The sequence below is a fragment of the Hyaena hyaena genome, unplaced genomic scaffold, assembly GCF_003009895.1.
Source record: "Hyaena hyaena isolate Hyena2069 unplaced genomic scaffold, ASM300989v1 scaffold_261, whole genome shotgun sequence".
Classification (NCBI taxonomy): Eukaryota; Metazoa; Chordata; class Mammalia; order Carnivora; family Hyaenidae; genus Hyaena; species Hyaena hyaena.
Window position 1 is genome coordinate 1,067,847 of NW_024080893.1, and position 20,279 is coordinate 1,088,125.

At 34.6% G+C, this 20,279-nt stretch overlaps 1 protein-coding gene across 2 annotated transcripts in view; it reads right to left on the reverse strand.

Moving 5' to 3' along the window:
• Positions 1-5,454: 5,454 nt before the first annotated feature.
• SCYL2 (SCY1 like pseudokinase 2) overlaps positions 5,455-20,279 on the reverse strand; it is a 64,573-nt gene continuing 49,748 nt past the window's right edge. For both annotated transcript variants that reach the window (XM_039245590.1, XM_039245591.1), the window contains 7 exons: positions 17,904-18,036; positions 15,915-16,033; positions 12,030-12,130; positions 9,958-10,024; positions 9,727-9,822; positions 8,638-8,757; positions 5,455-7,096 (listed from right to left, as the gene is read on the reverse strand). In XM_039245590.1, coding sequence (XP_039101521.1) covers positions 6,452-7,096; positions 8,638-8,757; positions 9,727-9,822; positions 9,958-10,024; positions 12,030-12,130; positions 15,915-16,033; positions 17,904-18,036 — 1,281 coding nt within the window. In that variant the 3' untranslated portion in view covers positions 5,455-6,451. The remainder of the gene's footprint in view (positions 7,097-8,637; positions 8,758-9,726; positions 9,823-9,957; positions 10,025-12,029; positions 12,131-15,914; positions 16,034-17,903; positions 18,037-20,279) is intronic.

Genomic DNA, 20,279 nt, shown 5'->3' on the forward strand with positions numbered 1-20,279 from the left:
GCTCTGGGTGTTATGTGGAAACTAATTTGACAATAAACTATTTGTAAAAAAAAAAAAAAAAGCTTGCAAAGCATGATCTTCATTTTATGGCTGTGGAAACTATTGTGGTCAGCTAGTGAAAGAGACAAGATTTAAACCCATTCATTCTATGTATTTATTTATATACTTATTCCAAAATGAGAATTTCTAAAGAAATGATAAAGAACTTTAAAGGGAAAAAAAGGAAATCAGAACAAAGGAGAAATGAGAATTTAAAAACTCAGATAAAGCCAGAAGGTAAACACTGAATAGTGCATACTATTAACGTCCTATACATTTGCTACAAGCAGACTGCAAATTTGGCTGGACTTCCCAGTTGTTAATATGTGATTTGTTACATTATTCAGAGACACTATCTTTTAAAGATAAGGGCAAACCAGTTGCTCAGAAGCACATTTTCTCCTGAACTGAAACCTGAAATTCCTCCTGTGGGTTCTCAAGGAAACTACTGCATGCTAGAGTGAACCAGTGTCATCCCTGGCATGGATGTTCAGTTTTCTTATACAGCCCAAAGCTAAGTGTGGTAAAGGAACTTTGATGTGTAACCAAAGGTACCCCAGACACAAAGGCCTCCATCTAGATGGCTTAACTTCATTCACAGTTTCTAGAGAAATGGATTGATTACTCAATATATGGCTTCTTCCATAAACATTTCTTAAACGTGAGATTTTTAAATGCTGGGCAATAGACTTAAAGTTTGTTCTCTGACAAGTACCTAGGCCATGGATATTATTGCTGATTAAGGGCAGGTGCATAGAATCACTGGTGCTGGGGAGAGAAAGGACATCCCTTCTGAAAGTGGAGCAGTCTAATGAGGATACTGTTTCAGGGAGAAGCCTTTCCATCACTTCACAAGACTGATCTTAATCTGTTAAGAGACAAGATTTTCTTAAAAAGTTTGCATGTGTTTCAAGACATGAGCAAATGTATAAATCATGTCACCTCCTTACAGCATGAATGCTAGAATTTTAGCTTGAAAAATTCTAAAAACATAAGAAAAAAGCCCCCCAACTTTATCTGGTTCCAAAGTCCTATGCACTCTGTATGCTTCTAGTGTGCCCATGAAAATGCCCCATGTCGGACTTTCGTTTTATCATTGCATTTAGAAAAACTGGCAAGCTTAAGGAGAGGGACTTGGAAGAGTCCCTGATTCATCTGAATGAATATAGATTCCTATGTCCAAACTCTATACATTAAAGTCTCAGTCTCATTTACTTATTTATATGAAAGTCAAACACTGGCTTTCCTAGCAACCTAGGCCACCAACAAAGGAACATATACAAAAAGTAGAAGGAATTCTACTTTATTCAAGTATTAAAATTGGAGCTGTATCAAATAGGTATAAAGTAGCTAAACCATATTTCTGCCACAAGCACATTTCAAAAGAACTTTTAGAAGGTTTTAATATAGCCTAAGTATATAAAATCAACCCCCTTAACTTTTGCTAGCAGCAAATATGTATCATATAGCCCCATTTTTAAACAGCTTAGAACATATAGTTGTCAAATCACTACCGTGTGTGAACTTTATACTTGTACACCTGAAACTAGTGTGTCAACTTTATACTTCAATAAAAATATTTTTTAAATGTTTTTATTTATTTGTGAGAGAGAGCGAGCGAGCAGGGGAGGGTCAGAGAGAGTAAGCTACAGAATCTGAAGCAGGCTCCAGGCTCTGAGCTAGCTGTCAGCACAGAGCCTGATGTAGGGCTCGAACCCACACACTGTGAGATCATGACACCAAAGTCGGACACTTAACCAACTGAACCACTCAGGCACCCCAATAAAGATATTTTAATAATATTTTTAAATTTTTAAATAAAATGACATAGTAGTTTCAGTATCTATTAGTGAGTGAGGTCAGGAGGCAGAACCCACACTGGATATTTGAATGAGGAAATTTTAATAAAGTAATTGTTAACTAGAAGGTGGTCAATTAATTAAAAGCACTAAAAAGGACTCTAATCTTAAAGAAGTAGCAGTAGCAGGAGAAAAAAAGGAGCTACTACCTCTAGGCTGAGACAAAGTGAAATAAATTAAGTTACTAAAGACCAAGAGAGGCTCTCTTCCCCACCCTGACCACCTCCCAAGCTAAGTACCAAACTTCACCAGAGAGGGTGGTTTCCATGGGAACTTTCAGACTGCCAGTAGTGTAGAAATTTGTCAGAGCTCATGGGCCACTGAGTGGGAGACAGCTGCTGAGTTGTCATGGAAGCAGCCCACTGGAACTGCTCCAAAGGGATAGCAAGGTTGGCAGAGTCTAACCCTGCACACAACTGGAACTCTCCTGCTGGGCTCCTGGGCTCTGACGGTAAATTAAAATAGAGAATCAGGACCCAGAAGTGAAGTGTCTTCTTGCTGCTCTTGCTTTGCAGGACCACTTCAGGGCCCTCTATCAGTGAAGACTAACATTCTGCTAAGCTCATGGAAAAGCTAAGTTTATAAGGTCCAGGCTCCAGCATCACAAAGCAGGACAAAAAAGGTTATATTTGGAGTTGGGAGATAGTTGATAACTGCCATGGTTCACCCTTATGACTGCCTGGCTTCCATATATGCCTACACTATGTAATACAGTGATTACTAGCAACACGTGACCGCTGAGTACTTGAAACATGACTAGCCCGAATTGAGATGCACTAAGTATAAAATATATACTGGAGCTCAAAGACTAGACACAAAATGTAAAATTATCTCATTAAATTTTATATAAATTCTGTGTTGAAATACTTTGGCTCCAATCAGTTAAACATTAATTCCACCAATTTTTACTTTTTAATGAAGTTACTAGAAAATTTTAAATTACTTATGTGGCTCCCATCCTAGAGATAATCCTCCCTTGAGTGGCAAGAGAAACTTGACTGCTTTGGACAGGAAAAGTTTTTAACATTCAACAAACTCCATTTTGATGAAATGTTTTTTCCCCACTGTACCCCTCCTCCTCAAGGTTACATACTTTAACTCTGTTTCATGTCTGGACACCGCTAACCCGGCTCCCCCAGCCCTCTTCACTCACAATTCAGGAAGCAGCCCAGAGGCTGTTTTTTAACCACAAACATTCATTTTCTCACCTCCCTCTCCTTCCTCAACATCAATTTTTCCAACAGAAATATACTTAACGGTATCAAATGAGTGCTGAACACATACCTGCTACATAGAACAGTCTCAACAAACCAACTCCAGAAGAATCCATACAATTAAGGATGCAACATGGTGGAGTATCAGACTGCACATTAGAAAAAAAAATCTAGCTTCTGTTCTGGGCTCTGACCTCCTTGCGTTAGGCCATATAAGTATCTGGCCTGCTATTTCTATAACTTGGGAGAAGGGTTAAATTCCAGTTTTATCCAAACTACATCATGAAATTCTTTTTGAGATTGCAAAGGTTTTTTTTTTTTTTTGATGAATAGGATAGAATTAAAAAAATCAGAATATTCCACATGTATTTAAGACATTTTCTGAAACTTTTGTTTCAGGTATATATTTTATATACTGGTTTGCAGTGTGACATATATTTCTGGGTGTCATAGTTACAGTTTGAAATCCACCAATGTAGATTCTCTCTTAAAATCCCATATAGTTTAAATTCTTAGATTCATTTTGCTCAAAAATTATTTCAAGACCAGTAAATCACAAAGCATAAAATCACAACTTAATATAAAGATTTTTATCAAAGCTAAAATTTATTTGGTGCATACTCTGTGCTCGCTATCAGGTACTGTCACATATACGTTTTCTTTTAATCTTATAAAAGCAACCATGTGAGGTATTTTACAGGTTAAAAAATAACAAAAAACCTACTTCCTTAACTTCTTCAGGTGAAAAGAAGGGTTATAAGCATTCCAAAATAAAAAGAAAAATAAACAAAAACCAGCCAAGTACACAGTCTATTTCCATTTTCCTTTTATACATCCTCTCTATATATCATACATTTTAGCATTAGGAGAAAAAGGAACCAACTCAAATAAAGGGAATCTTTCTTGTAATTTTTGTCTACAGGTACTTTTTAACCCATCAACTTTCTACTCTAAGCACAAGGACTTAAATGCTGTCAATATGTGAAATAATTTTGTGATCTAGTATTTTGAAAATTTTGTTCACATAGAAATACAAGCATAAAATAGCACTGTATTTCAGATGTAATCTTCCTTCCTTCCCTCTCTTCCTCCCTCCTTCCTTCCTGTAAGTGGTATACTCAATGGGGGCTTGAACTCACAACCCTGATAGCAAGAGTTGCATGCTCTATCAAATGAGCCAGCCAGGCGCCCCTGAGATGTAATTTCTCGAGAGAAAAAGGCAAAAGTAACCATTCAATTGATGGAAGTGATTCAAGTAAAATATTTTGAAGAAAACAGAAAAACTAGAGGAAAACATTTCTAAGTGTAGCACCATTACCTCAATGAATGACCAAATTCAAGATGGAAAAATTACCTAAGAATTACATATTATATTCTTTCAAATAATCTCTTTTTATATTTAGAAGTTCAAATTACATGTTGTTATATTCAGCTTTCCATCTAATGAGGAATTCAACACTGACATCGTTATTTTACAAAATAAACAGCAATTTCCTAATAAACAGTGACTATAAAATTGTTACTAAGGAAAATTCTCCAACATTAGTTTTATTCCATATGTAAACTTTTCTCAAGAGAAATATTAGTATTGTGTTACAAATAAGACAGATAATCTGGTCAAGGTGTGAATGTATTTGATAAAAACATCTGATCTTCCAAGTGCCTCTCATTTCTTGGGTAAATTTCTTCAACACTCCTACGAATCTTTTTTATAAAACCATGTAGTAACAAAGTACAGCTCATACAGAAACCAGATGTAAAGCTGACCTTTTATTTTTTAAAGTACCCCCTTACTGAATACTGCCAGCAATACTATCAACAAACTACATTTTATAATCAAGTACTGGACATTCAATGTATATAGTGTGTGTATATATATATACATACATATTTCAATGAATAAGCTTGGTATCAGCACACTAAACTTCATATGATTTATTTTAAATGATTGCTGGTTTCAGAGAATTAAAAACCACAAACCCTACAGCAGCAATTATAATGCATATATAGTTCTCTGAAAGATCATTTTAAAGTTATCACATAACGGTGGGATATAATTTAAACAAAATACAAATGACATTTACAGCATAAGGCTCTGTGGTTGAATAATCAGCACATCAAAGAAAAATATCAGAGAAAGGCTTTAAAAAATAAAGCATATTTCCTATTAGAAGAATTTTTTGTTTGCTAAAAAGAGCTAATTGTGGACATAAAAATGTTCAAACAAAAGGTTCCTAAAATTTCTAGAAAACAATTAAACTTTAGTTGCAGTAACTGATGAGGTCAGACTTTATCATGGTAAGCTGAAAGTTAATCTGTTGGTAGCGAGAAGATACAACCGCTCATTTTTAGAGAAGTAAAGTTTATTACATTTGAAACAATACAGCAGAAATCTCAAAAGTTTACTCATTAAATATAGTTTCTTACAAATATCCTTTTGAAAATGCAATTCATATGTGCTGCAACCTCAGAAGTTTGAATTCAAAATGAAATACGAAAGCAAGAGTCAGGGAAATCACATCAGATAGGCTTGTCAAATCTCTGTACAAATCAGTACATAGTCTTCTATCTGTGATACAGTAGGAAAGAAAGTGATTCTAAATATATCCAAGTAAATGCAGAAAAATACATTACTATTTGAGGCAGACCATGCTAAAATATAATTTACAGTGATCAGTTTGCATTTAAGATGGTTAATAATGCCTTTAGTTTGAACCAATGAAATCAACATTAAGTTAAATTTTGTAGTATTTGCTCAGTCTTTTGTATTGAACATTAGTTCATCTGTAAAGTAAATAAGATGGGAAAAAGCAAGTGAACTAATTCTTTTCGTTGTTTATCGTTATCTCATTCAGTCATACTAAATGCAAACAAATCAATAAACCATCAAGATTTTTCACACATTTAAATGAAGACTAATGACTTGTGAAGGCAGACTGTGTACCATGTATATTTAACATATGAAACTTGCATTAACCATCAACTCAATTTTTTAAATAAACCAAGATTTAGAAGCTAAAATAAACAAACATTTGATTAAAAAATTCTGCTATTCAAGATACTCAGGTGTCTCTTTTCTCTTAGAGATTGGTAAGGGTTGGGTCTTTTAAAAACTTGGAAGAGGAGGTGGTAAGAGGAAAAAATCCTCAATGATTTAAAAAAACGCAACTGTTAGGAGTCCATACAACTACTATGCTGGCATGGAAACAAGGTGTTTTCTGTCACAGAACCATTCACTTTCCCACAGATGTAGTTCCTCCAAGCCAACTATATAAAGATGTAAATCAGCTCACGCATGATTAAAATTGAAGTAATCCTTCAAAAACAGAGCAAGATACCTCACCCAAAAAGATCTTTTAAATCATTGCTAGCTGAACTGCTATTGGTCATTGTAGTTGGTGGCTGTGCAAAGTTCTGTGGGCTAAAGAAAGGATTAGCCTGCATACTAAAGGCAGACTGTCCCATCATGTTCATCGGTGTTCCCATTATGGAACTGCCCATACCTGGAGACCCTTGCGGAGGTACAAACTGATTAAGCCACTGATTTGGTTTCTGTTGTGATAACTGGTTCATGCTAACTTTGGGTTTCTGAGGGCCAAAGAGATTATTAAGAGCAGACATATCTGTGGGTCTTTGCTGAGTCTGCTTCGCACCAGCAAGAGGAACACTTGCAGCACTGAAGTTTGGTAAAGTGGAAGGTGTTCCCAGTGTCATCTTGGTTACTCCGGGTGTGCTTGGACTACTGAATAAGTTCTGGTTTGTATTAACCGGCATGTTGAATCCTGAAGTCTGAAAACCCATGTTAGCATTTAGGCCATTGGTCAAATTTCTCTTGGTATTATCAATTGGTGTAGAAAACATCATGCCAAGGCCCATGGAAGGAACAGAAGTGAAGGTACTTGAAGCCGAAATTTTAGGGGTACTAACAGAAAGGCTGGTCAAAGATGACATGTTATCCATCAATGTGTCTGTCAAATCCTTAGTCTGAAAAATATGAGGGAATTACTTTATCTCCAAGATTGCCAAACTATTTATAACCAGTAACACTTAGTAGATTATACTATAAATGACAACTTAAAATTAACCTCAACAGTCTATACCAAGATGGCAAACCACAGCCCACAGGCCAAATCCAGCCTGTCACATATTTTTTACAGATAAACATTTACAATCAATTTGATGACAGGGAAAACTAACTTTGAATTCCAATTAAATAAAATGCTGGCTCTGCCCACCACTCCCCAAAACAGAAATGCCTTCTTCTCATTAGTAGATCTGTATTGCAAAAATGATACTCTATCAATTTTTTTAACTTTTTTTAATGTTTTTTATTTATTTCTGAGAGAGAGAGAGAGACAACGTGAGCAGGGAAGGGTCAGAGAGAGAGAAGGAGACACAGAATCTGAAGCAGGCTCCAAGCTCTAAGCTAGCTGTCAGCACAGAGCCCAATGTGGGGCTCGAACCCATGAACCGTGAGATCATGACCTGAGCTGAAGTCGGCCGCTTAACCAACTGAGCCACCCAGACGCCCCAATGCTCCATTATTTTTATATTTTGAATTGCATCACAATTTTGTAGAAATTTTTTTCTCTAACCTTATGTAAATACCTACCATTTTTTATTTCGCCTCTTGGGCCACAAAGATTTTTCTCAGAAGTTTAGTGATTAAGAGGTAACAAAAAAGAGGTGCCTGGGTGGCTCAGTCGGTTGGGCGTCCAACTTTTGCTCAGGTCATGATCTCACTATTCATGAATTCAAGCCCCCATGTCAGTCTCTGTGCTGACAGCTCAGGGCCTGGAGCCTGATTCAGATTCTCTGTTTCCCTCTCTCTGCCCCTCCTTCACTTGTACTCTGTCTCTCTCAAAAATAAATAAACATAAAAATTTTTTTTCAAAAAAAAGAGGTAACAAAAAATAATTTAAAGAAAGCTTTGAAGATAAAGTTATTTCTGCAGGCAGTATGAGTGTAAATTCTCTACAAGCAGGAAACTTAAACCCAGCAATAGCACTACCACCTAGGACAGTGTCTGGAACATAAGAGGAAGTAAATACTGATCAGGACATATTGGTAAGTATTCCTAAATCAAGTTACAGACCTATCACTGAAAAACCAAAAATTAAAAATTACTTTTTGTTCAAAAATATATAAATGCCTGAACATAATATTCCTGACCATTTCAAGGTGAACAGAGTTAATTAGTTCTGTGAAATCTAATATTTTTTAAGAATATTATTGCCTTCTCTTAATTGATATTCATCTAGCTTTTTCTCTTTGTTTGGTAACAAGCACTATCGCAAAACATTATACATTAGGCAGGCTACTGAGGAGTGGTTGGAAAATCCTTTATGCCCGCAGTTCTTAGAAACTGCATTATTGAAATATTCTTAGAAATATATTTTTAGACAAACGCTAATAGGCAGACTAAGTTATATACTTACTCCTTAAGTATAATGTGTTTGAAATTATACACGAGTATAAATGAAAGTAAGTATGCTTGAAATGATGCAAGAGAAATGAGTTCTCACCTGTTTGACTGGAGCAACAGGTGTGTGCACCTGGGGTTTAAGAGGCTGCTGGCTTTTCAACTTCTGTGCCTGCTCCTGTTCTTTTGCTAACTTCTGTTTTTCTTCAAGTGTAAGTGGTGCCTCAAAACAAAATAAAACAAAGTATCAATGGGCAACTTCATAATTTCACTTATAAAACAGAAGATTTCTTTTTTTGTAAAGTATGTCTTCGTATGTTTGACGATAGCAAGTAATTTACAAATTACTCCTGCAGTGGTGACTGCCACAGTTACGTTATATTTTGAATTATTATAAGATTTTAACTTTAGGTAGAAACTCACAAAATCTATGCTAGAATAGTTTCAGTATAAAAACAGTTATTGTTTTAAAACCATTCATCAAAATGACCTTTTTACAAACAAGGAGAATATGACTTGGTAATTTCATTTTATAAAATTGGGAGACTCTTGTTCAACCCTATGTCACTTCAAAAATATACTAGGAACTCACCAAAAAGCTAAGGAAGACATAAACCGTGTCTTTCACTGCTAATATCTGAATCAAATTTGACATCTGTCTTTTTCCTTTATCAACCTTGCTAAACTATAAACTCACAGAATGGTCTCTTAAAATTCTGTAAACCACAATGCCCAGTATCTCCTTGGCTTTACACATACAGGTACTCATGGTTTTTGTCAAATGAATAGAAGAAAAGTTGCCCCCAGCAGAAATGCAAACTTGACATATTATATTGAATATTAATGAATTTCAATTAGAAAGTATCATTTTATAATTTATCATTCAAAATCAGAAGCAGAGTAGAGACACAAAGACATTTATCATGAGGTATGACTGGAAAAGACCAGCAGAAAGGACAAAGGAGGCAGGCAATCTAGAAATGCTACCTAATAAAGGAAGTTAAAATTCTCAAGTTTTTTTACTCTCAATGTGAATCCGGTCATGTTCCCATGATAATTTTTAAATTTCATAAAAATATTAAAAAATGTTTCTTGTTAAGATGCTGAACAGTATTTCCCAACAAAATCTGCAGTTTATAGGAAGTCCTATAATATAAATAAGTGCACTCTAAGAGTAAGTGAAGAAACTTACTCTTTTATGTTTATTCTGTAACCCATCCTCTTTATTTTCTGATTCACCACCAGTCAGAAAGTCTGCTCCAATGTTATTAAAGACTTTGTCAATATGCTGAAACAGAAAAATGTCAACCACTTGAATGACATAAAAAAAACTCTGATTGTACTGCTTAAAGAGAAAAGCCCCTCAAATGAAGCACACTGTTAAGATCTTTTTACAAAAATTAAAATAATCTAAATGTCTTACCTGAGAGCCAACATTTGTAACTTTTGTTTCTTCAGAAGCATTCATTTGATTTCCTATATCCAAAGATCTGCAGGAAAGTTGAATTATGACAAAGCAATAAAAAGAAATGTTTTTTTAAAAAATAATCATACAAAAAATGGTTCATCCACATGGGGTTTATTAGAACCTAAACAAACTGCAACTTTATTCTTTCAGAACAGTCATAATCTTTTTCTTTATTTCCTACATTAATGTCTGCTTGCCCAAAAAAGTCTTTTTTTTTCTTTAATTCCATATTCAAACTTTACCAGAGAATTACTCAGTCTCATAAAACCAGGCAAGCATGATTCTTACTGTCAGAGGGCTTGTAGTTCACTGAGAGACAAGGTATGATATGTGGAATTTGATGTGATTAAATTCAGAATCTGATTCTAATAATAAATGCTATAATCATTACTGTGCTAGGCCAGATCCATGCCTTGAAACATAAGATTTAAATATGAAAAAGAAAAAAGGAAGGTTCATTTACACCTCAAGTACAAATACTAGATATTAAAATTTTCTCTTATAAATTTTTAAAAATTATTTTTCAGGGTTCCTATGTTAATATAGTCAATCCATCAAATGACATAAATATATACATCATAGAATCTTTAGAGCATACAAAGGGGTACTGCAAGTCATCCTACACCTGGTGAATTTACCTCCATAAGCCATCATCTTACACTGGGGCAAAAACTAAAAAATTTCTACGTGGGGACCTTGCCCATAACTGGTATAAATTTTACTGATGTCTTTTGGCTCAGGATTTAACAAGCATCTTAAAATCACGTGTTTTTCTCTGGGAAACAAATATAGTGATTTTATTTTAATAAACTGGCATTCTCTACTTAATAATTTTCACCTTTTCCTTCTTCCTTTGAAAACTAGTAGTTTACAAATAATTTAGAAAACCTTCTCTTAGGGGCTCCTGGGTGGCTCAATCGGTTAAGCGTCCGACTTCGGCTCAAGTCATGATCTCATAGTTCATGGGTTCAAGCCCCGCATAAGGCTCTGTGCTGACAGCCAGCTCAGAGCCTGGAGCCTGTTTCAGATTCTGTAACTCCCTCTCTCTCTGACCTTCTCCTGCTCACGATGTCTCTATCTCTCTCTCAAAAATAAATAAAACATTAAAAAAAAAAATCTTCTCTTAGGGGCACCTGGGTGGCTCAATTGGTTGAGTATCTGACTTCGGCTCAGGTCATGATCTCACAGTCTATGAGTTTGAGCCCTGCATCGGGCTTTGTGCAGACAGCTCAGAGCCTGGAGCCTGCTTCAGATTCTGTGTCCCCCTCTCTATCTGTCCCTCCCCCACTCACATTCTGTGTCTTTCTCAAAAAGTATTAAACATTTAAAAAAAAAAAAGAAAGAAAATCTTAAAGAAAAAGAAGTGAATGTTGTGGTATTAAATATGAAGTGAATGCTCTATAAATGTTTCTGGAATCAAGAGAAAAGAAAAAGGGAGAGATCAAAACACTAGGGTTTCATAGATTTGAAAAATATTTTTAAGTGGTGCTCTTCATAATCAGCACCCTGAATTTTTAACACTAGTAGCTAACACTGACGAGACTTTCTCAGGAATAGAATTTTCTTTATGTATAGAAAATATTAAGATTATCGTCATGTTACATTTTTACACTCAGAAATGACACTGGATTTTCCACAACATTCTATCTTAACTCAGTTCAAGTTAACATGTTGGAAAATTTTTAAATGTTTTCACATGAGATCAAATTGAAATCCATCAATTTTTCACTATGCAGAACAAGCTGGTAGTTACCAGAGGGGGGATGGATGGGGAGACGGGTAGAATAGCTGAAGGGGATTAATAACGAGCACTGAGTAATGATGTATAGAATTTTTGAATGACTATATTGTACATCTGAAACAAACATAACACTGAATGTTAACTATACTGGAATTAAAGTAATTAACTTCACTTTAAAAAAACCAGAAATCCATCAATTTTTCAGGTCCTTATTCCAGAAAATCAATCATAAGGTCACTTTAATGTCACCGTTGGGCCATGTACAATTCATATGTAACCTACTTACTTCTGCTGTTCTTGCATTATATGAAGTTGCTCCAGTTTAGTCTTATGTTCAGACTCCAATCTGTTAAGCATCTCTTTTATGACGGAAATGAAAGAATTGAACTGGTATAATAAGAAATTGATATAGTTATAATGCTTCAAGTTGGCAGCAAATGTAATCTAATAAAATAATTTAACAAATTAATCATAATATTCTCTATTTTTACCAGAATACAGCCCACTCAGAGTACTATATCACAAGAATAGTATATTTAAACTTAGCATATCATAGCAAGCTTTTATAGTATCTCTGTATGATGGTGATAAAGTTGATGAGGCTTCTACGTTTCAGAAAACATATGGGTGTTCTAGTTTAAATTGCCTAACAGCTATTATTCAGGGGTCTTATAAATTTACCCCCAGCAGTTACTACATATTGACTTTCCTAGAATAATCCAAAAGTGACCATGTGAATTTGTGCATATCTGTGTTTAACAATGCATTAAAGATTAGTTTATTCAGATTGTTACAAAAATGACATGCTTGGCTAAAATAAATCTACTTTCTGAAAGAAGCATTAAATGTATATAGTTTAACTTTCAAATAATTTAAGTTAATAAAATATATGTAATACTCTGTCATCATGTGGTTTAGGCTTTGGTTAAATGATGATTCTTAGAGTACCTCAGATCATCATGAACAATTTATTCAAACAATACCATATATTACAGGAAGAATCCAGAAACTGTGTTCTTCTCCTCCCAAATCTTCTAACTATATTTTTGTGTGGGGTACTCTTGAAAATAGGTTTATTAGTATTTCTATTTTATAAATGAGGAAATTCTGGCTCAGTGAGAGACAAAGCAACTTAGTATGAGACACTAAATAACATATGGCAGGATTGGAATTTATATAAATCTGTCTCCAGAGCTTGTGCTAGTTTCTACATGACCTTGCTCAACCATCTGTTCATCCTTCGTCTTACCATGAAAGTAACAAAGGCATTATTTCTCTAGCAGTTTACCTTGACAGACTCTCTGCTGATTAGTTTCCTTTTTACTTTGTAATGAATTAAAACATACTAGCAGAAAAGTATACATATAGGTGCTCATATCAAAAAATTCACAAACTGAATGTAGAAAAAGAACATCCAGCAACACCCCGCAAGCTCCTTGTGTCCCCTTCTGGGTACTTCCCACCACCACCACCACCACCTGGGTACTTCTGAGTAAACACGAGTCTGACCTCTGGCAGCTTAGTTTTGACTTTTTTTTGTACTGTATTTAAATAGAATCATTCGGTAGGTCTTCTTCTGTGTCTGGCTTCACTGGCTCAACATTATTCGTGAGATTCATATTGCACAATTTGGTGCAGAAGAATTAACATAGTAGGCCTGGACTGCCATCTTTGAAAAGGCCTGCTTGCAAGGTTGGCCGTTGCTGGTGTCCAGAACCTCAGATTTTAGGATGGTCCCCACCATTAACTGATGACAGTGGTTCAGTAAGCTGTATAAAGTCTGTTTCATGCTAAGCATCTGCTTTCCTTCTGGGAGTCTGGCATCTGAATACATGCCAGGCAGATGGAACTACAACATTTCACATATATTGTCACAACTCATTACCAGGGAAAATAAGTACATTGAGGAGATGACTCTGGAAGCTTGAATTTGGTTTCCTCCAGACATTGCCCTAATAAGCCTTCTCCCTTGGCTGATTTTGCTCTATATCCTTTCACCACAAAAAATCATAGCCATGAGTACAACTATATGTTGAGGCATGTGAGGACTCCTAGTGAATCACTGAATCTGAAGGTGGTCTTTGGAACCCCTACTTACCACAAGTTGTAATGAGTTTTGACTGTTACTTGGTATGTGCTATTTTATAATCAAATGCAAAAAATGTACTTTTCTAAATCACAATACCTTTCTCACATAATACAAAATACACTTAGGTTATTTCAAGTCAGAATTTACAGAAGAGGGCACTCTTAAATTAGGAACCCTGTCCATGAAATGAATAGAAAAACAGACCACACCCATGTTAACTTTCGTGAAATACCTGGCGATATGAATCAACATATGTCTGTTGATTAAAATAGATCCCTAAAAATATCAACCATAAAGCTGAAGAAAACATCATATTTCATATGAAATTATATATCCTGAAATAATTTGGGAATATTTAAAAACATGCTAGATCATATATATGAGAACTAAGAACAGAAATGACCAAAAGCTGGACTATCTTCAGCATATCATCATCCTATTTTTCCTGGATATTCACTGTTTCCCTTTTTGCCAATTGTAACCTCAGCCCTGCCACCCAAGATATGAAGGAACTATCAAGACAAAAATTGAAATTTAGGGACAGTAACTTTCAGAGGCTTACACAACCACTTCATACGACATTATGGATCTGATTAATTTTATAATTGTCCCTAACTCCAAACTCCTTTCCCTAGGCACTCTCCCCTAAGCCAAAAGCTTTCCTGCTTAACTCTAGCTTCTGTTTCTTTCATTGCTCTAATTCACTTTCAGTAGTTAATTCCCAATCTTGTCTGCCCATCCATTTCTGACACTCCCTGTTAAACAGTAACCAACTAATCCCAGTCTTTTTCCATTATACTCCATTGAACACCCGTTCTGTGGGGGACAAAATGACTTATCATCACTCTGTAACTCAAATTTTCTCTCAATTTAATAAATATTTTTGTTTTTGGCATTGCACTAAGTGCTGGGGATATAATAAATAATAAGATATAATAACCAGTCTTCTGGGAAAGGCAGACACATAAATACATAGCTGTGATAACTACAGTGATAGAGGTATAGAGAGAGATACTTATATAATAATGTTTGAACACATTACCTTTCTGCTCAAATGTTTACCACATCTTGAAAGTTCAAATACCTAAACCAGTACACCTGAAACTAATATCACACTATATGTTAACTATACTGGAATTAAAGTAAACAACAACAACAACAAGCAAATACCTAAATCAGACAGCCATTTAAAGTCTGACTGTTCTAATCTCAATTTATCTCTCTCTCATTACTCCCCTACTGATTTATAGGTATCTCTCAGTCAAACTGGATTTTTCATTCTCTATGGCTGATAGACTCTAAATTGGTCCCCAATTATCTTCTCATTCTGCTGCTCAGGCCTTTGTGTAATCCCCTATCTTTGAGTGTGAGCAGGACTTTGCTGGTCCTAACTTGCTGGTAACAAATAGAATAGAACACAGGAAACAGGATGTAATTTTCTTGATTACAATATAAGATGTTGTAACTTCCATCTTTCTAGCAGACTCTTTCCCACTTTGATGAAGTTGCCATGCTGGGAGGCCCAAGAAGCAAGGAGAGCTAGGACTGAGGCCCTTGGTCAAACAATCTAAAAAGAAATGAATCCTAACAACAACCATGTAAGTGAGCTTAGCAGCAGATCTGTCTTTCCCTCATTTGAGCCTTCAGAGGAGGCCCCAGTCTTTGCAGCAGTGTGAGAAACTCTAAACAGAGAATCCATACCCTGGCTTGGCTGACCCATAGAAACTATGAAAACCATCTAGTTTGTGGTGATTTTTTATGTAGCAATAAATAATAGACATACACCCCAGACACATCACATTCATTTTTTTTTCTTTGTTCATGCCAACTTTCCAGTCCCCTTGAATTAGCCCAAATCCTACATATCTTTCAATGTTCTAGTCATTTACTATCTCCCAATGAAGCCTTCAATAATCCATCCTTCCAACTCACATACTCCTGACTTTTAATCTACAACTTTCTTTATTGAATTCTGTGGTATATTTTTCCTTGTTTTAGCAACATTTAAACATAGTATGTTTATATATAATTCCAAGAAAACAGGAAACTGGATAAACTGAATAAAACACAAAATTTTCCTACCTGATTGAGATTAAGATTGTTTTCAATACTCAGGGGAATCAAATGAGGCAATACTTTTCCAGCAAGCTGCTCTTTGGTGATTCCCAACTTTTTATGTGTAAAAGTACATTTATAAATACCTGATAGAAAAGAATGAGACAAATTTTATAATCCAATACCACAAATTAATAGATATTAGGAAAATACTGTGTCTGTATGAAATCTCTTGATAATCAGTTTAATTACAAATTTTTTCTTATCAGTACCTAGAATGAGGATGCTCCTAAATATGGATAAGAATGATTTTGACTTTATTATCAATTTAAACCATGACGTATTTAACCTGCCCTTGTTTGGCTTAAGAGCACATTTAATGTTAGTGCAATATTAAAAGCCTTACTACAGCACAACAGTAAGGGTACAGAATGATCCTCTCTCCTGAAAACACCTAAATATGTATTTCAGACTTCTCATCCAAACTTGAGACATCTATTTCACAAGTATGTGAGTATAGGTCTTATACCTTTATTCACTTCTTTAACTATATTTAACATGTTTGAAAATTTAATAATTTAATTCAACTGCACACAATCCTTTCCTAGTATCTCACCTATTCACTCAAACTTCCAGGCCCTGCTTATTACAACTATTCCACAAAGCCTTCAGTTGGTAAACTGAGCACATTTGTTTCTCATTCTCTGAATGCTTGTTATAAGTGTTTTGTATATAATCTATAGCTTTAGAACACACCATATGATATTATTTTCCTGTTAGTGTAAATTTCACTTATATACTCTGAGTAACTTTGCTGAGCACTATTAAATGCTTACTTGCTAGGTACTATGCACATTACTTCTCCCTGCCCATTTTCTCATTGAATTCTCATAAGACTCCTATAATGATGTACTTTTATCCTCATCTGAGAGATGATGAAATTTTTCAAAGTCATTCCAGGAACTGACAGAGCCAGGGCAGAAGCTAGGGTTCTTTCCATTACGTCAAACTCTTTTTCAGGAAAACTAAATTATTTGAGCCCAAAAGTTTCATACCATATACCATGTCTACAAAGGTCTAAAATAAATTACTTGCTGACCATTCCTACAAATATTTACTGAGGGCTTTCTATAGACCAGGCACTATAGCAGGTGTTAAAAACACACAGCTGAGTAATTTGGTTTGTCTTCAAAATTAACAAACTTTAAATTTAGTAAAACTAAACTTGCTAATGTCTTTGTGATATTACAATTATGTTCGTTTCCATTGGTATAGCAGACCCAGCATTTCCAGATTGGACTATCAAAACTGTAACTATTTATATAAACAATTTCAGTTTCTTGACAGAGTAATCTGGTAAGTATGCTGATAGAACAGACTGTGCTGTAAGGCTAATATGCTTCATCAGCACATCACTTAGCTGTGAAACATACTGGTTAAGATTTAAGCATATATAAATTAAAAACCAGCTCTACTGCTTTTCAGTTGTGTTATCTTGAATAACCTACTTTAACCCTGGGCCTCAGGGTTACATACTGTAAAACAGAAATAACAGTAGCTTTCTCACTGGAATTTGGAGAGGACAAATTTACATACTGTACATACTGTCAAACAGAAATAACTAGCTTTCTCACTGGAATCTGGAGAGGACAAAAGAGGTAATTCAGAGAAAATACTCAATACAGTGCCTCTTACAAACTGGCTACCAAATACAAATATTACTATTAAGACAGGTATCAGCATTTCCAGTAGCTTTGTTTGCCTCTCTTAACAGGTAACATTTTATAGGGAAAACTTCATGCTATCATGGTATTTGCAAAGCTAGGATTTCCAAATGTCTAATTTGCTAAAATTAACACAAAGAAAAGTTATATCATGGTATTTATCCCATCATTCTTCAATTACTGAATGCTATATACTTGAAAAGAGGATACAAAGGTTTTTTAATTTGGAAAATTCACTTGCATGACTATGAAACAATAAAGTAGCATCAAATAACATTAAGTTTTCAGCTACCTAAAATTCCCATGAGGACTGCGGGTTCCTTGGATGGAATTTGTTGTAAGAAGGGCAGGATATCATCAAGTACAAACCACTTATCCAAGTATTCCAAAATCTTTCCTAAGCACACTAATGAATTTACACGAACCTATTAAAAGAGGTAAATTGCATTAGTCACTTAAAGTCTTTGCAAACTAGAACAAAATGTTTAAGTATAAATTTAATCTTCATATAGATTTCTTAAAATCTCCAGAATAAAAGTAGGTTTAAAAGCTCTTATCCTTTATTAGCAAAGGAAATCCATGTATTTACTAACACCCCTGGACTTGTTTCAGGAAGAATTTATGATTGCTTTACCAGGACACCAGTTAGCTAAAAGCAAGGAATGACTTCAATTTTGTATTCTTTTAAATGAAGTGATTAGGACTTGAGAAGCTTTACTATATATGTGTTTATTAACAATTTCTCTTTAGGAACATCTGAATCATAAAAAGGACTATATTCTCCTACCAAGTGATCAGTTTTACTAGGCTACTAGTACTTTTCTCTAACTCAGGTTTAATTCATTCTTAAATATTTCAACAACATGTGAAAATTATCTATACCCTACCTAAAGTTTTCTATTTCTAAATCTATCTTTAATACAGATATTAAAATCTAATACTTAGAAATTCTTTAATCAAAATTCTATCTATATTTGCTTGACTATTTTGATAAATATTTCACACCCTATTGTTTTTAGCTTGAATTTGTTAGGATAACAACTACTTAGTACTAACTACTACTTCAAGGAGAAAAAAAGAGACAAACCAAAAAAACAAAAACAAAAACCCACATCAGACTGTTCAGAAAACTGGTGGTTGCCAGAGGGGAGGTGGTGGGGAGTTGAGTGAATTAAAGGAGATTAAGAGTATACTTATTGTGATGAGCACTGAGTAATGTATAGAATTGTTGAATCATTATATTGTACACCTGAAACTAACATAACACTGCACATTAATTATATTTCAATTTTTAAAAAGAATAAAATCAATAAAATTCCAGTTAAAAAAGTTAACTAAAAAAACAGAAAATAATTTAGCTGGTTAAAAAAAAACACCCTATTTCTATAAGAGAGATGGGAAATATTCTGAAAAATAACATACAATCGTTTTCTGAAATTCAAACATAAGGGATTATTACAAATTCAAAAAAGACAGCTAAGGTCTTAATTTGCTCTTAGAATCAGTATTATAAAAGGAATTGTTGCATTCTTTATGTGTGTGTATATATGTAAAGAGAACCTAGCAGTACTAGTTAACTTTTATTTTTATTTTTAATAAAAAATATTAGTCATGTAGGTCATAAAAAAAGAGAGCTCTTATTTTACCTACTTCTGTGTAAAATTTATTTTTCTTTATTTTCAGGAAACAGTATTAAAATACAATTCTAACTTAGGACTCACATTTTAGGAATTTCCAGTTAGAATCTTTTAACCTTATGTCTATGAATGCAATTCAGGAATTCACATTTGCCCCTCTGAAGGCAGGAGCACCATACATGGTCTATACATGCAAATCCTTTCCAGAGTTACTACTCCAGATGCATTCATTATAATTCTTTGTAAACATGCTTTTACGGGCTCAGTTGGCATCTTAAAATGAGATATAAACATCCCCAGGCATTAATACAGATCATTTAAGCATCCATGCTTCCCACCTCATACATACTTAGAACTGAACTAGAACATGTACTTTGACAAAATGTATGCTAAAATAAATGTATGCTGCCATAAAATAAAAGTGTGACTTAAATGATTTTTTTCTTTTCATTATTCTTTTATAAGATTTGATTTTTTATTTTACTTTAATTTCTACACTCAATATGGGGCTCAATTTTACAACCCCAAGTTCAAAAGTCCCATATTCTACCGACTAAGCCAGGCCAGGTACTGCCAGATTTTGAAAAAGCATTTTGAAAATGAAATTTTAGGGGTGCCTGGGTAGCTCAGTTGGTTAAGTGTCTGACTTCAGCTCAGTTCATGATCTTACAGTTCTTAGGTTTGAGTCCCAAATCGGGCTCTGTGCTGACAGTTGAGAGCCTGGAGCCTGCTTACAATTCTGTATCTCCCTCTCTGCCCCTCCCCTGCTCGTGCGCTGTCTCTCTCTCTCAAAAATAAATAAAGCATTTAAAAAAGTGAAATTTTAAGCTGTATATTACTTCACCTATTTTGAAAATTCAATCAAAAAATTTAGAGAATTTCAGAGAAAGGAACTGAATTTCAAGTCTTTTTATATTGATGAAGAAAAAGACTCAGAGGGGTATAGTAACTTGCCCAGTGGCACAAGAGGTTAGTAGCAGAGCCAGAATAAGAACTCTGGTTTTCTGACTTCATTTCTCATTTTGGTAAAC